General features: G+C 54.5%; 2 protein-coding genes across 5 annotated transcripts in view; one reads left to right on the top strand and one right to left on the bottom strand.

The window, feature by feature from the left end:
- NAT9 (N-acetyltransferase 9) overlaps window positions 1-4,120 on the bottom strand; it is a 6,582-nt gene extending 2,462 nt beyond the window's left edge. Inside the window, exons 1-7 of one of the 4 annotated variants that reach the window (XM_006145844.3) lie at window positions 4,038-4,120; window positions 3,480-3,565; window positions 2,255-2,364; window positions 1,308-1,451; window positions 435-494; window positions 188-282; window positions 5-86 (exon numbers count right to left, since the gene is read on the bottom strand). In XM_006145844.3, the coding sequence (XP_006145906.1) occupies window positions 5-86; window positions 188-282; window positions 435-494; window positions 1,308-1,451; window positions 2,255-2,364; window positions 3,480-3,556 (568 nt within the window). In that variant the 5' untranslated portion in view covers window positions 3,557-3,565; window positions 4,038-4,120. Of the gene's footprint in view, window positions 1-4; window positions 87-187; window positions 283-434; window positions 495-1,307; window positions 1,452-2,254; window positions 2,365-3,479; window positions 3,566-3,836; window positions 3,995-4,037 lie in introns of those variants that run through there. The other 3 variants (XM_027770799.1, XM_006145845.3, XM_027770800.1) reach the window with 3 other exon arrangements.
- Window positions 4,121-7,746: 3,626 nt separating this feature from the next.
- SLC38A12 (solute carrier family 38 member 12) overlaps window positions 7,747-16,797 on the top strand; it is a 71,557-nt gene continuing 62,506 nt past the window's right edge. Inside the window, exon 1 of the mRNA XM_027770798.1 lies at window positions 7,747-7,983. Coding sequence (XP_027626599.1) covers window positions 7,762-7,983 — 222 coding nt within the window. The 5' untranslated portion in view covers window positions 7,747-7,761. The remainder of the gene's footprint in view (window positions 7,984-16,797) is intronic.

The raw sequence follows: 16,797 nt of genomic DNA, 5'->3' as shown, positions 1-16,797 counted from the left end.
CTGGTCTGCTCCAGAAGCCACTGCCGCTCGGCCTGGCTCACTGTCAGTCTGAGTGTCACCTCCTGGAAGATACTGCTCACAGCCACCTGCAGAAGCCAGAGAGCAGGGCCCCATTACAGCTCCCAGTTCTAGCACCACCTCCCCCCCAGACCTAGCCCTCCACCCCCAACCCCGTCTATGTCTTTACCTGCTCAAAGTGAAGCTTCTGGAACATCCGGATGCTTGGCTCATTTTCTTGCCCGATTTTGGCCTCAAACTTGGTCAAACCTAACTTGGTCACTCCTCCCCGAGGAGATCAGAGAGGGGTGGGCAGCAGGATAAAGCCCCTGCCCATCAACACCCAGCCCTCCCGTTCCAGTCTGCAGCGGAGGTGCCTGTCACTGCCCCCCTCAGTGCCCCCTGGCCACTCCCCATGCCCGTGTGGGTGTCCTTACCGTACGACATCATCATGAGGACCGCCTCCGTGCCGAAGCCCCTGCCTCTGCAGCTGGGCTCTAGGAGGAACAAGAGCGGCAGCTGGTGCCACGTACCAGGCTCTAATGTGGGCACCTGGCACACGAGCCCACTTAGCCCTCACAACAGCTCTGGGAAGCTGGCCTGCCCTTAGCATTCTGCAGATGAGGAAAAGAGGCACACAGTTCAACGGCCTGCACCCCACCAGCCAGACTCCAAAGCTGAATGCCTGCTGCCTCACAGGCACAGTCAGTAGCCCCTTCGCTTCCCACAGGGGAAGCTAAGGACAGAAGAATACACAGACGGGAGGGCTCCTCTCGCCGTGCAACAAGATGCTCCAGAGAAGATTATTTCTTTTCTTTGTTAAGAGCTGTTTGTTTTGTTTTGTTATAGGGCACATGCACTCACCAGAGAGAGAGGAAGCAAGAAATCCCCCCCACAGGGGATGGCCACACCACAATCTCTTCTCCATTCTCCTTGGGATTTTGGGCATGTGGGAGTTTTACGTTGCCAGGTCCCCAGGACTCTAACTACAGTTGACCACGTAGCAACGTAACCATCATGCCATCTGTTGGTCCCAATCATTTCTTTTCAGAGGGTCCCCAGCCCACCCCCGGGACAGGACGGTGAATTCTGAAGACCCCAAAACCAATGGTTAAGTTCACACCTAAGCATAAGAAACAGAGTGACCAGGAGTGGGGTGAACCACCAGGCTGACACAGTACCAAGTGGGCAGTCTGTTAGCCAGGTCCTAGACTCACCAGCATGGCGAATACCCACTGTGGCCTTGGCTACGGCCTTGGCAGGCATACCAGGGGCCCAGAGGGTAGGGCAGCTGGGCAAGTGGAACGAACCTGCAATCATGACCTCAATCTCCCCCAAGGTGGGGTCTTGGAGATCTGTGAGGAAGAGGTTCACATCTCCTGCCATGCAGCTCTCTTCAGTGGTGCCTGGCTGGGCCTGCCACTTCTCTGCATCCAGCACAATGAAGGTGCACTCTGAGGGGAGGCCACAGGATTATTTCCTACGCTCAGAGAAGACGAGTAAGGATGCATTCCTGTCCAACATCTCTGCAGAGGACTGCAGAATACCAACATCTCTGAGTCTCATGGGGAAAAGTGGGTCTGGAGTTTCCTTCAGCTTATCGTAAAGCTCCAAATCTGCCTATGTGTAAAAAAATAGCCTTCAGGGCCAGTCCTATGGCCCATTGGTTAAGGGCACTGGATCCCACATGGTCACCTAGACACTTTGAATCTTGACCCCTGGAGCTTGAAAACCATGCTGGGTAAGCCTATGTGTGCATGCCCAAAATCTCAACAGGCTGCAGAGGTGGAGACTAGACTGCAACATGACCATGCCCCATTCTGGGGTGCTCTCTCTTTCTCCCTGGCTAGTGTACCCGATCTCTGGCAAATAAAGAGAAGACAGCCTTCCCTAAATAGCAACCAAATGGCATCGCAACCCCTGAGACCAGGGGACCCCAAGGAGGACAGTGACCACACCAGACTGACAATTAAGGGACATGAGGGTTGGGGCCTAAGTTCACAGTCCGAGATCAAAATGCATGACTTTCTCTAAATCCTTCCATGCCTGGAGCAGCGAGTGGGGAAGAGGACAGAAGGATTAGCTAGCCACAGGGTCTGGCTTCAAAGAGCATGAGAATACGGGGCTTCCTGCACTTTCTAGGCTTTTCACAAAGCTTTCCTGGCCACAAAATGGGGCTGGAGGTGAGACAAGAGAACCTAGAAACTGCCTCTGCAGTCTACCCTCCCAACACCAGGCAGGGCGCTCCTCTCCTCACTGTCCTGGTCTTCACGCCAGCTGTGCTGCATGGCATACTCCTGCTCCAGGGTCAGGGGCTCTGAGGCTGTCAAACGCTGCAGCTCCTCAGATTTCATCCACTCGTGGTACCTGCAGGGACAGATGGAGGGCCTTAGACAAGCAGGGCTGATTCAGATGCATGGTATGACACTCCCCTCCCCCCCCAAGGTTTTTGCCATAGGGTGCGTGTGCTCATCAGAGAGAGACAGTGAGAGGGAAAGTAAGAAGTCACCCCCGGGGGAGGGGGGTGGTGGTCATGTTGCAATCCCTTCTCCTCCAACCTCCTCCTGGGATTTTGGGCATGCATGTACACCCACCCAGCATGAGATTCAAGCCACCAGGATCCAGGACTCAAATCACGGGCCTCAAACCGCGACTGGCCATAAGGGAGTCCAACACCTCAAATGCCACACCACTTGCTGGCCCCCTGACACTTATGAATGGATGGAAAGGAGAAGCGCCCCTCAGGACAAATACAGGGCTCTTAAAATACCCAAAGAATAGAGGCTGCTCCTAAGAGATGGCCAGAGGCAGGCCAGCCCCACAACAGGACGGGTCAGCTCTGTCTGGCTGCTCATCCTGTCTTAGGGGTCAGTGCGGGGGAGCAGTCTGAAGCCAGGCATTCCTCAAATTCCTGAGGGGAAGAATATAGCAAGCCGACCTCAGCAAAGGCTGGACACATTCCCCCAAAGACAGGATACCAGGAACGGTCAAAAGGAAAACTACAAGCAGAGGACACCCCCTACGCCACTATCATCCCACTGTACCAAATCTTGCCCACGGTCCCCACGAGAGCCCCATCCTGTGCCTCAATTCTGCCCTTTCAGGACAGCAGACATCAAACTGTCCCATCTGCTCAGTTTGGAGGATGAGGTAACATCAAGACCCCTAGAGCTGAGCATCTTCACTGGCACCAGGGACTGTCACTCATTTACAATCAAGCAAGAAGACAACATTTTTCTTTTTTTATGCACACTCAATTTACATAAAGTAATTCCTCACTAAAAAGCTCAAAAGTATGGATGGGTAGCAGGAGAAACCAAAAGGGACGGACGACTTCTTCCAGCCTCTCCTTTTGGCTTTCTTTTTTTTTCCCCCTGTATGTAACTAATTTTCACAACCAACACTTCTTAGCAGGGGAAGAGCTGGCTTACACAGCCCTGTGGGCGGCTGCAGCTGCATCCCATGTCAGACAGAATGGTTACCTAGGAACATGCTCTGAGGTGTAGGGTACCAAGACCACCTTCTTCCCCAGCAGCAGGGTGTTCTGATTCAACCTCATGCTGGCAGCCTGCAGAGAGGGAGAGCAAAGACGTCAGGAGCGAGCACCGTCCGCTCAGTGTGGGAGCCCAAGGGTGCTAAATGCCTGCTTGGAGCTAAGCTGACAGGACTCATTCCCCTTTCCTTCCAGACACTTCGGAGAACAGATTTTAAACCTCTGGTAGGAAAGAGAATCAGCTGTGGATAAACAGTCCTTGACTCGCACCCCTGGGCTGTCGTTTCTAGCTGTCCCTACCGTCCACCCCCAGAATCCGATCCCTCAACCCAAGCTCATCACGCACCAAGACTCCCTCTCAAGGCTCAGATCAGGTACCCTAGTCCAGGAACTCCAGCCGGGGATCAACTTTCAGCCCCGCCTTAACCCTACTCAAACCTATTTCCAACCCCTCGGCCCAGCGACCACCCACCGCGGGCTCTGGCCCTCCCTCTTCCCCGCCCCGCTAGCGCGGCCCAAGTCCCGGAACTGCCACGCTCGCACCCACCCCCGCGGACGAAAACGCCGGCAAAAGAACCAGCGATCCACCGCCTCCCACCAGCCACGCTTCCCGGCAGGGCAGCGGCAGCCCTTCCCGCATGCGCGCAGGAGCGCACCCCGCCCACTTCCGCCACGCAGACGGCGGCCGGCAGGTCCCAATCCCGGTTCCGCCCCCGCGAGGCACCCAACCAGCGCGCTGCGCCCCGCCCGAGGCGCGCCCAGAGAAGGTGGGTCGGGCGCCGGCGCATGCGCGCTGTGGGCGCTGGTGCGGGACAGCTGGCAGCAGCGGAGGAGCCGGAGGCAGCGGCCGCGGCGGTCGCGAGCGAGCTGTGCTGCAGGTGTCGGGCCGGGCCGGAGGGGATGGGACGGACCGGCGCGAGATCGAGGGGCCTGCAGCTGGGGGGGGGGGGGGCGTAGCAGTGTTCATGAGAGAGAGGTTCGAGGATGGGTAACCCTAAGGCAGGGCAGAAGGGGTGGTGTTGGAGGCCCCGCTATAAAGGAGAGGCTTTGGGCGAGGAGTTCGGTCGGAGGGGCGATGCAGGAAAGCCCCCAGCTCCCTGTCACAGGCGGAGGAGGCAGGCAGTTCCCTGGGCTTCCCTGTGTGGTAGTGAACTTGCAGTTCCTGGAATTAGAGGGGGATGACCACATCCTAGTGGGGTCTTGTGGCGGATGAGACTTAGTGGCTCCCGAAGCCCAGTAAGTCACTTAAGGGGCCCAGCAGGTCTGATACATCCATGCCGTGCACGGAGCAGAGCCCTGGATGGCAAGGGGAAAGTTAGGCCAGATATTGGGCTTCTAGGGAAATGCTTTGGGCCCGAGTCTTGTGACAGATACTGAGGCCATTAAGTGTCTATGGTAAAATGAAGAGAGGTGGGGGCGACAACTTTCTGTTCATCGGAAAGGTGAAGTCTGTTCTTTTCCTAGGGAACTGCAGCAGCCGCCGCCCTCGCGCTGGAGGACCTTCTGCTGTCCCCCCTTCCTCACCTGTGGAAATGGCCGGTGAAATCACAGAGACCGGGGCGCTCTATTCTCCATATGTGAGTTTTACTTCCACGTCCTGCTTCGCCCACCATTGTGCTCCCGGCTTCTAGAGAAGCCCTCAGAGTCCTGGTCTGCACTGTTGGTCTGTCCGTCTGTGGTCCTCCTGTGAAAACAGGATAGGGTCCAGTTCTGTTGTCCAAGCTTAGACCATGAGTCATGTTTGTCCCCATGTTAGCCCGGTCAAGCCAGACAGAACTGACTCCTTAGCTCTGAGATAATATTTATCCCAGGGCTGCTACTACTTGCTTAAGGTGCTGCCCATCAGATGGACAGTGATTGACAGCTGTCGATTCTGGGTTTTGTTCATCTCAGCAGTTCGAAACCACTTTGTCCTCCAGCTGAATTTTCAGTTGCATAACTTTATAGTCTCAGATGGTGTAAGAGGCAGCGAAAGCGTGCAGAGACTTCCAGCTACAGTTCAGTGGGCTCTGCCACTTAGAGCAATTAAAGCGATTTATTTCTCTCCGTCTTAGGTCTGTGTCATGCCTCACCCCCCACACGCTCAGTTTATCTTCCTGTGGGATATACGATCAGTCACGATTACTACATCACAGGGCTGTCTAGCCTGGATACGTCACTGGAGGATTCCTTTAATGAGTGATTGACTCACATTGTTACAGGGATCCCCAGGGAAAGTAGCGCTGGCTAAAGAGAGCTGTCTTTTTGTAACTTACCCTGCCTTAAACAGCTGCCCTGCTTTGCACATGCCTTCCCACCATGGCATGTGCTCTGTTTCTGCCAGCTCCACAGACCAGCCACTGAGGCATGATGAAGCAGGACCTATTTCTGAGAACAGCTGGAAGAAAGCCTGGCTTATCCCTGGGACTTCCTGTTGGGCCTGGGCTGTCTGTGTGCAGCAGTGAAGGAGCCTCCCTCACCTCTGTAACTTATCAGGGGAGACCTTTCGTGAACTCTGGGACAGAAGGACTAGTGTCCTTCTGTGGGACCATGTGACAGCTCCCCGCCTCTTTGTGTCAGCAATGACACTAAGTGCTATCCATAAAAGTCACCACAGTTCCTGCTTTTTTATGCAACATCTGTAAGCTTAGAGATGAGGAAATTAGTCATTGCTATAACTGAGTTTTGGAAGGAAAACACTCTGCTATATTTCCAGTTGTTTAAGTTACCATTTCACCTGTCAGCATGTGACCCAAGAAATCAGGCACGTCTACGAGCTTCGGTTGGTTCTACTGTTTTCCCCCCTTTCATTTCACATGTTTTTATTTTGTTCAGGATTTTTGTTTGAGGACCGAGTTGGGTATTGGTCATAAACAGATGCTCTGTTCCCTTGTCTTACTGGGACAGAGAGATGTGGGGAAAAGGGGTAGTGACGGGGTGAGGTAGCCTTAACCAGGAGGTGGTGGCAGGATTTTGAGGGAGGAGGACACCTTCTTCTCAAGGTTTCTGCTACTCCGTCATCCTGGGAGAGTGATTCCTGATTCACTCTGAGACCAGAGAATTTGTCATCCGCTGAGCCCAGATGCACTGGGGACTGCTCTGAGCTCCCTGCAGGCCCCGGCTCAGCAGTCACTGCTCTGACTCCCCTGGGAGACCACTGTACTGGGCTGGTAGGTTGGTTGGTTTTTAACTTGCTGGAGGGCATGTGTGCTCATTGGAGCGAGATAGAGAGAGAGGGAAAGTGAGAAAGGGGTACTTCTCCATCTCTCCTTCCCTCAGGCTTTTGGGCATACTCGCACACACACCAGTGTGTGTTTTTTTTTCAATTATGTATTCAATTTTATTTATTCATTCATTTATTGTTTCTGCTACTCCGTCATCCTGGGAGAGTGATTCCTGATTCACTCTGAGACCAGAGAATTTGTCATCCGCTGAGCCCAGATGCACTGGGGACTGCTCTGAGCTCCCTGCAGGCCCCGGCTCAGCAGTCACTGCTCTGACTCCCCTGGGAGACCACTGTACTGGGCTGGTAGGTTGGTTGGTTTTTAACTTGCTGGAGGGCATGTGTGCTCATTGGAGCGAGATAGAGAGAGAGGGAAAGTGAGAAAGGGGTACTTCTCCATCTCTCCTTCCCTCAGGCTTTTGGGCATACTCGCACACACACCAGTGTGTGTTTTTTTTTCAATTATGTATTCAATTTTATTTATTCATTCATTTATTTTTAATTTGACAGAGAGAGAGAGGAAGAAGGGGAAGTGAGAAAGCAAGCCACCAGGTCCAGGACTTGAACCATGGTCAGCCATGTGGGAGTGTCCAGAACCTTAACCACCATATCACCTGCTGGTCCCCACCAGTGTGTTTTTCAAGTCACTGTGTCCAGGACACAAATCATGTAGTTGGTCATGTGGGGTCCAGCTGACTTAACTCCCACACCACCCGCTGGCCTGGGGCATGTAGTTCATAACTGTGCATCAGCTCTAGGTCATTCCGAAGGCAAAGCCTCTCAGCTCCGTGGTGCCCCATGTCAGCTGTTTTCTCACCGTGGGTACCCAGGATGTTTGCCTTTGCTCGAGTTATTGTGCAGAAAACATTTGTACCAGGCAGGCAAGCCTTGCCAGGGCTCAGATGCCACACCCGCCCAAGGGTGGTGCTGGACACAGGGCTGTGGTGCTGTCAGTGCGTGTCCCCAGGAGTGATGTCAGGGCAGGCGCGTCTGCTTCCCGATTCCTGGGCCTGGGGAGGGCTCAGGGCTGGAGCGGTGGTTGTGATCAAATAAGGACGAGGTGGCTTTCATGCCACGGAAGGGCCAGCTGCCAAGGGTGCCTCTGCTAGCTGCCTCTCACCCATCGTTGCTGTTGCTTTCAAAGGACAGAGCGCTTGTTTCACAACCTCAAACCGTAGTCATTGCTTCCTCCTCGCGCTGCCTTCTGACAACTGTCAGAGAAGGAAAGCCGTTGGAAGATGCCGGCTGCCGCTGCTTCACGCACATCCTGGGTGTCGCAGCTGGGTTGGAGGTAAGACAGGTGCCATGCCACACTGAGCTCTCTGGAACAAAGCAGGGCCTTGATCCCAAGGAGCAGGGACGGTGTCCTCAGTGCAGCACAGGAGAGGAGTCGACACTCAGGAAGGGCGAGTTAGCCTGTGTGCTGGCCGTGTGCTGGCCGTGTGCTTGATCCGTGCCGAGGCCTGCTTCACTGGGGCTGTGGTTGGACCTTGTGCCTCAGCGTCCTCTGGGAGCTGGCCTCCTAGAACTGTCAGGTGACCAGCAGGAGGGAATGTCTTCTTTCTTTTCCTCCTCCCCCAGAATCCTCTTGACCTGCCTGTGGCTCAGCTCAGATTTGCTTCCTGCCTCTCTCTGGTCCTGCTGATCGGTCCTCACTGTTACCTTTACTTTCAGTAGAGAGCACTTCATGCTTGCCAAGTCTGCTGAAGCACTCAGAAGGCAAGGAACTCCTACCTTATCCTCTGGGAGTCCCTGAGTGCCCCCCACCCCCAGGCAAACAGTGCAACCAAGCAAGACAAACGTGAGCACCCGTATCTTTTTTTCTTTTTGAGAGATTTTTTGTTATAGGATGCGTGCACTTACCAGAGAGACAGAGAGAGACAGGGAGACAGAAAGCAAGAATCCACACTCCAGAGGAGATGGCTATGCCGCAATCCCTGCTCCTTCATTCTCCTCCTGGGATTTTGGGGTGCTTACACACATGTGCCTGGTGTGAGTTTCAAGCCTAGCATGACTTTGAAGCTGCTGGGTCCCAGACTCAGATCCTGGTCGGCCACGTGGGAGTCCAGCACCTTAATACTGTGCCACCTGCTGGCCTCCCGAGCACCCATTCAGCTCCCAGCTGTCGACAGTGTATCCCTAGTGCGTTTCTTTGTAAAGTTCTGAGGGCTCCTTCTCACTGAGATTTATTTACGCTTCTGTCGGGAGCATGCTCGTTTTATTATGTCTCCATTTGCACCCGGGATTCTCACCTGCTGGGGGTCTTGGACCCCCCAAGAGGACATGTGGCAATGTCTGGAGACATTTCAGATTGTCTAGACGCCATTAGTAGAGGGAGGCTGATACTGGCATGTTCCTGGCAGAGGCTGGGGTGCCAGTAAAGTGCCACATGCACAAGACAGGCCCACCACACCGCGGGCCACAGTGCTCAGGGTGAGAACGCCCGGTTTACAATAGACCTTTAACTTCTACCTCCCAAGACCCTCAGGCATCCCTGAATTTACAAATGCCTCTTGTGCTATTTCATTTCCCCATACTTTTCTTCCCCTACCCCCAGAGGTTTTTACCTTAGGGCATATACATTCACCAGAGAGACAGATATGCAGACAGTGAGAGGGAAAGGGAGAAATCACCTCCCCCCCAGGGGAAATGGTCAGCTGCAATCTCTTCTCCATCCTCCTCCTGGGATCTTGGACATGCAAGCACATGCGCTCAGCGTTAGTGTCAACCCACCCGGTCCAGGCCTTGGACTGCAGTCAGCTATCTGGGAGTCCAGCCACGTAACCACTGCGCCAGCTGCTGGCCCAAGACTGGCACTTTCTTAAGTCTCACAAGAGCCATCCCCAGGACCATCTGAGAGAGAAAGATGAGAACCTGCCCCGGGGCCCAGCCACTCTGAGATCCCCCACTGCAGTCCCCCAGCCCTCAGGTCCCAGGCAGCAGGTGCATGCCCACACGTTTCAGGCCACCCGGGTCAGGGACCAGAAGGCAGTCGTCTGAATAGTGCACCACTACCGCACCACAGAGCCGGTCCAAGAACACAGCCTTTTGGTTTGGTTTGGTTTGTTTTGGTTTGGTTTGGTTTTTTTTTTTTTTTTTTTTTTTTGTTTGTTATAGGATACATGCACTCACCAGAGACAGAGGTAGAGGAAAAGTGAGAAACCCCTACGGGAACGGCCATGCCACAGTCCCTTCTCCATTCTCCTCTCTGGATTTTGGGAACGCGCACGCATGCACACAGCAGGATTTTTCAAGCTGTCGGGTCCAGGACTCTGAACGGAGTCATTAGCCGCGCGGACCCAGCACCTTAACCACCATGCCACCTGCTGGTCTGAAATTCAGTTTTTCTCCCACCCTAAGGGTTTTGTTTGTTTTGGAGAGAGCTTTGATATAGGGCACAGGTGCTCTCCAAGAGACAGAAAGCAAGAAATCACCCCTCAGGGACTGGGAGGCTGGCCACACCGCAATCCCCGTTCCTCTGTTCTCCACTCAGAACCCGAGGCATGCACACACACACGTACCTGTTGTGAGTTTTCCAAGCTGCCAGGTGCAGGACTCAAACCGAGGTCAACCACATGGGAGTCCAGCCACATAACAACTACGCCATTTGCTGGTCCCCCACCCTAAGTGTTAATAGAAGCAGTGAGCAGAGAATAGAGCTGTGAGGTTGTCGGCACGGTTTATTCTGTGAGCACCCTGTTTAACGCCCTCCTACACATCAAATCCCCAGCAAGTCCCAAAGCGCTGTCTTGGCGAAGTCTGGCCCCATCCAGCCCCCTGCTGCCAGCTTGCTTCACGTCAGCCGCTCTGGCCCCCTGAGAGCTCGGACAGCCCTCCGTCTTCCCACCCCAGGCCTTTCTACCTGGCCGTCTCTTCCCTGGCCCGGTGCCTCAGCAGCACCTTCTCATCCCTCAGGTCCGGGCCTGAATATCTCCTCAAGGCCTTCCTCGGTGCTGTGTAAAGCGCCTCCCCGTCCTTCCCCGTCACTGTGCCCCGGTTCTTTTCATCAGAACGCTTCTCCCGAGCATGTAAGCAGGGGGTGTTTCCCCGATGTCTGCCTCCCCTTGGGAATGCAGCTCGCCAGGTCAAGGGCTGTCTCTGTCTCTTTCCCGTCGTGTCTGCAGCTCTGAGCCCAGGGCTGGCGTGGACGTCCCGGTGGCTGCTGTACAGAGAGGGACAGCCCTGAGCCGGCAGGTCGGCCCACGGGCCCGCTCCGCTCTGGCACACACCAGCCTCCTAGTGCCAGGGGCTGAGATGAACCCCCGCAGGAGGACGCGTTGGCTTGCTGGAGCCATTCGTGGTCAGCTCCTCACTCAGAAGGGCAATGGGCCGCGTTCCGTACCCCACCAACTGCTGCCCTCAGAATTGTTCTGATGACCCCACCCCGAGCCCAGGCTGCCAGGAGAGGAATCATGTGGCGTGTTGGGATCTAACCGAGTGGGACAGGAAGATGACTCAAACTTGTAGTGTTTCAGGGTTTTATGTTTGTGAGCTCATCGAGACCATGAGGCTCACGTCAGAGATAACCTGACAAGCCCGTTGGGCGTTCTTCCCTTCAGGCCGTGTGCCAGGCCCCCTGAGGAGGGCAGAGGGAAGTGACACAGAGCATGCCACAGTGAGCCCCAGACCAGGCGTAGGGAGACGGGCGCACCAACACCAGGAACCTAGGGCAGGTTAAGAAGTGCCCTTGCTCCGACGTGTCAAAGGCAGGGGCTGGATGAATTTGGAAGACCAGGGTGGGGTGGGAGATAGCATGTGAAAGGGCCCCCCTAAAAGCTGGGAAGAATTGGGGGGGCCGGGCAGAGCCACAGAGGGGTTGCACCGTGCCAAGTGTCAGCGCACCAAGGGCACAGTGCTCGTCTCTTGACAGCATGTCCTCCCTCTGCCCCGCATCAGGTGCCCAGTACACAGCGGCTGAGCAGTCTCTCCCTCTCTAACCACGACCCAACCTGTCTCCCTCAGCCAGCGGCCCCAACATGGTAGTTGATAGCCTCTGTCTTTTTTTTTTTTTTTTTTTTTGCATGCTTTAAAAAACAATAAATCTATGGGACCAGCAGTTGGCGTAATGGCTACATCGCCGGACTCCCACGTAGTGGACCGCAGTTCATGTTCAGACCCAGTGGCTTAAACTTGCGTCAGGCACGTGTGCGTGCGTGCCGAAGATCCCGAGAGGAGAATGGAGGAGAAGAGATTGCGGGGTGGCCATCCACCCTGGGGGGTGATTTCTCACTTTCTGTCTCTCTGTCTTTCTGGCGAGCACATACATCCTATAGCAAAAAAAAAAAAAGATAAAAAAGATAAATCTGTGGAACCAGCAGATGGTGTAATGGTTATGTTGCTGGACTCCCACATAGTTGACCACGGTTCAAGTCCTAGACCCAGAGGCTTAAAAGTCATGCTGGGCACATGTGCATGCGTGTGTGCCCAAAATCCCAAGAGGAGAATGGAGGAGAAGGGATTGTGGAGTGGTCATCTCCTCTGGGGAGTAATTTCTTGTTTTCTGTCTCTCCATGTCTCTCTGGTGAATGCACACACCCTGTAGCAAAATCTCTCTGGAAAACATTTTTTTTTTTAGTCTGTGGGGGCCACCAGGTGGTGTGGAGTTTGAGGCAGCTGGATCCCACAAGGCCAGCTTCATGGTTCAAGGTCCCAGACCCAGAGGCTTGGGAATCACACCAGGCACATGTGCATGCATGGCCAAATCCCAAGGGGAGAGTGGGGAAGAGTAATTGCTGCATGGCCATCCCCCTGGGGCTAATTTCTCTCTCTGTTTCTCTCTGGTGAGTGCACATGCCCTATAGCAGGAAAAGAAAACAATCTGGGGAGATGGTGTTTGAGACACTAGAAAAACATAAAGAACAGTCTGGGCCGCCGCAGGTGCAGAGGCAGGACTGCACAGAGGAGCGGGTCCCGTGTGGCTGGTGAGGTTCATCTCGGCCTGAACAGCTTGCCAGGCCGGTGTGGACGTGCCCATTGTGCTGATGGGATGGAGGGGCGGGGGGAAAGGGTTGCAGCACAGCCTCGCCCCTGTCGGGGGCTCTCTCTGGGGCACACATGTGTGCCCTCTGACATTAAGGAAATAAACTAAAAAGATCTGACTGGGGCAGTCAGAACGGGTCCACACGTGTGTGTTTCCGATCACAAAATCAGCACGTGACCATCTTTTTTTTTTTTTTTCATGAGCCAAATTTTATTATGTTTTCATTTCTTGCATTTGGATGACGTCGGCGGCCTGGGATTCCTTGCTAGAGCCCGTAACTACTGCACAGCTGCAGCCACCCCTTTGCAGGGCTCTCCCTGTCCATCAGCCTTACAGAGGCCCGCCCCTTCTCTGGTTTCTTGTCCCATCAACCCTAACCAGGTGCATTTGGTGTCCGGAGCAGAGGGCCTCCACCAGCCTGACATTCATAGGATGGACCCACGCACACAGGTGGGCTTGGTGCTCGTCTATGGCTTTGGCGGCTTCGCCAATCCCACGTGCTAGGACATCGTGGATGAGGGCAGTCTTCAGCCCCTCTTGGAAAGCACTATTTTTTTTTTTCAAGAATTATTTTTATTTAACTTTATTTAATTCAACCAGAGAGGAATAGAGCAAAAGAGAAAGAGAAAGGGAATGTGAGAAAGCAAGCCATCAAGTCCAGGACTTGAACCTCAGGCAGCCATGTGGGAGTCCAGCACCCTTAACCACCACACCACCTGCTGGCCCCATAAAATGGTATTAACGTTCATTACACCTCCAGCAGCAATGCTTTCCTCGGCCATGGCAGTGGTTACAGGTGGAGCTGGATCTTGAATGCACCTGAGCCTCCGCCTCCGTGTAACTCTGCAGCGGCAGGGGAAGAGCCGCCATCTTTTTTTTTTTAAGAGATTTTTTGCTCTAGGATGTGTGCACTCACCAGAGAGACAGAGACAGAAAATGAGAAATTAACCCCTAGGAGGGATGCCCACACTGCAGTCCCTTCTCCATTCTCTCGGGATTTGGGGCACACACACACACACACACACACACACGTGCCTGGCGTGAGTTTGAAGCCACCAGGTCTGGGATTCAAACCATGGTCAACCATGTGGGAGTCCAGCAACATAACCAGTACGCCATCTGCTGGTTCCTAGCTCATGGCCATCTTAAAAGAAACTTTAAAAATATAAAGAAGTCCATCTTTCTTCTTTTTTTTTTTAATTTTGCCACAGGGTGATTATGCTCCCGAGAGAGAGAGGGAGAGAGAGAGAGAAAGCACCCCCTGGGGGAATGGCCAGGCCCTTCTCCACTTCTCCGTCCCGTGAGGACTCCACGTGTGCATGTGCCTGCCATGTTTTTCAGGCTGTCGGCCAAGCTCAAACTGTGGGATCCCAGCTGCCGCAACCACCAGGACGGAGCTGGCACGAAGCGTCCTGCTCTCTAAGAATGGGAAATGAAAGTGAGAAAGGGGTGGCTGTGCCCAGAGGTGACATGTTTGTTTTTCAATGACCAGAAACAGATGGCAAAGCAAGTAGGTCACCCAACTTGACCACGGATGAAAACAGGGGTCACCTGGGATGGGGCTGGCCAGAAGTGAGTCATTTGACTTGTAAATCAGAGTGGGAGCCAGAGGTAGCCACAGAAAAACTCTGCAGAAATCGAGGCAATAGTTCCTGAGTAGGGAGGACAGGAAGGAGCCTGAGGCCACTGACAGGGCGTCCAGGTGGGCGTGACTCACAGGCAACTGGCCTTGAGGCCTGCAGGGGGTCCATGCCAAGAGAAACGTGGGCGCCTTCTCTCTAGTCATGATAGTTTACCCCGAGGGCTGGACTGAGTTGCCAAGGAAAAGATGTAGAGCGAGAAAGAAAAGGAGACAGCTCAGACCAACAGGTGGCATGGAGGTGAAGGTGGCTGGATCCCAACTGAGGTTCTGGTCCCAAACTCGGTGGCTTAAAACATGCCAGACACATTGTACCCAAAATACCAAGAGGAGAATACAGGAGAAGGGATTGTGGTGTGTCCATCCCCCTAGGGGTGATTTCTCACTCTCTCTCTTCCCTCTGGTAAACATACACACCCTATAGCAAAAAAGAAAAGAGAGAGAGAGACAGCTAACGTCAGAACGTAAGGAGGCCGGAGACTAAGAAAGCATTGGACTTGGCAGTTAAGAGAGTATGGGGTATGGGTGATCTTTTTTTAATGTTTGTTTTTCTTCCCAGAGAGGCAGAGGAACGGGCATCCCCAGCAGGATCTTCATGCTGCAGTCCGCCCCAGCTTCAGCAGCCCCAGGTCATGGGCACGCGTGTATCGGCATGTTTAGGGAGAGCTCCGGACACGAACCAGAAGCCCTCCCTAAACATGCTGGTACACGTGTGCCCATGACCTGGGGCTTCCCATGTGGGTCAGCCTCAGAGCACGGCATTTGCATGCTGGGAACTGTCCAGCCCGGGGGCGGGGGGGTGTTGAGTGCAATCGCAAACATCCCAGGGATGGAAACTACCAAGGACAGGAGCCTGGAAGAGAAGGCAGAGGGGACAGGGCTTCTCCAGTGAGCTGGGAGAGGGGAGGGGAGGTCATGTGACAGAGAAGTCCCTGGGCAGAGGGAGTAGCTGGTGGAAGAGGGCTTTGCAGGGGCTGGGAGCAGCCCGGGGGCAGGGCATGGCTCAGCAAGGAGGAGGGACATGTGGGCCTCGGAGACAGGGAGGAGGACACAGACCCTGTGATTTTTGAGCGAGGAAGGAGTGAGGCTTTGGGAGCCCGGGAGCCCAAAGTAGACGGCCTCAGTCACCCCCATAAAGCAGGAGGTGGAGCCTCACCTGAGGGGGTAGGGGGCTTGGTCCGGGGGCTTGAAGCTTGAGGTTTGGAACTGTTACCGTGGGAAATGCTAGGAGATCCACGTCAGGCAGTAAAGAAAATAAAGGTGGCGTGGAGGTTAAGGCACTGGATGCCCACGTGGCTGAACATGCAATTTGAGTCCCGGCCTGGCAGTTTGAAAATCCCTCTGGGCGCACACGCATGCATGCTCAAAAATCCCAAGAGGAGAATGGAGAAGGGATTGTGGTGTGGCCACCCACCCTGGGAGCCACTTTCTCACTTTCCCTCTCTCTCTCTGTCTCTCCCTCTCGTGTCTCTCTCTCTCTGGCAAATGCACATGCCCTAATAGCTAAAAACTAAAAACTAAACAAACAAAATCCGTGATGCTGCTGGGCCCCAGGAAAAGGAGCCACTGGTTTGTTAGGGGACCTGTCACTAATGAAAAGAAAACTTCAGGCGCCTTAGCAGCTTTGCCCAGGGTAGAGATGGGGGTGCTGGTCATGGTCCAGGACTGGGGTTGCAGAGGTCAGAGCAGGGAATGGTGGGAGGGAGAGGGTGAGGAAGGCCAGGGCAGCATGAGCTTGGTGGAGCCAGCCGACGGTGCCAGGAAGGCAGGTGAGGCCAGTGGAGGGCCCCGCGGGGAGGGGAGGGCAGAGAGGCTCAGGCGGGACAGCGTGTGGAAAATCTGGAATTCAGGGCAGACAGGAATTTCACAGCCCAGACCCTGAGAAAGGAGTCATTGTGATGAACTGAGCTAGACTTGCGGTGGCATGGATTAGAGTTGGGTTAAAACCTGGAGTTAGGGGGCCAGCAGTTGGCATGACAGTTAAGGCACTAGATGCCCACATGGCTGGCCACGGTTCGAATCCCAGCTTGAAAATCATGCTACGTGTGTGTGTGTGTGTGTGTGTGTGTGTGTGTGCGTGCGTGCGCGCTCGCGCACCCAAAACCCTAGGAGGAGGAGGGAGTGTGACATGGTCATGCCCCAGGAGGTGATTTCTCACATTCCCTCTCACTCTCTCTCTTGTGTGCACACACACCCTATGGCAAAAACCTAAAACAAAAAAAGAACCCTGGAGTTAGGCCCGGCTGTGGTGGCGTGGGTGGCAGGGCACCTCTACACCAGGTGGGGCTGCACGGCCACCCAGGTCTGGGTCTCAGGCCAACCTGCACAGGCCAGGCGCAGCAGCGTGCACCTGCAGTCCTGGCTGGCATAGGCCAGGGCAGAGGCCAGCAGCAGTGAGACCCTGTCAAAAATACCCATCCAGGGACCACCAGGTGGCGTGGTAGCTAAGGTGCTGGTCACTCCCACATGGCCAACCATGGTTCAAG

The sequence above is a fragment of the Tupaia chinensis genome, unplaced genomic scaffold, assembly GCF_000334495.1.
Source record: "Tupaia chinensis unplaced genomic scaffold, TupChi_1.0 Scaffold000159_1, whole genome shotgun sequence".
NCBI classification, from domain to species: Eukaryota; Metazoa; Chordata; class Mammalia; order Scandentia; family Tupaiidae; genus Tupaia; species Tupaia belangeri.
This window is presented reverse-complemented; position numbering and strand designations above follow the sequence as displayed.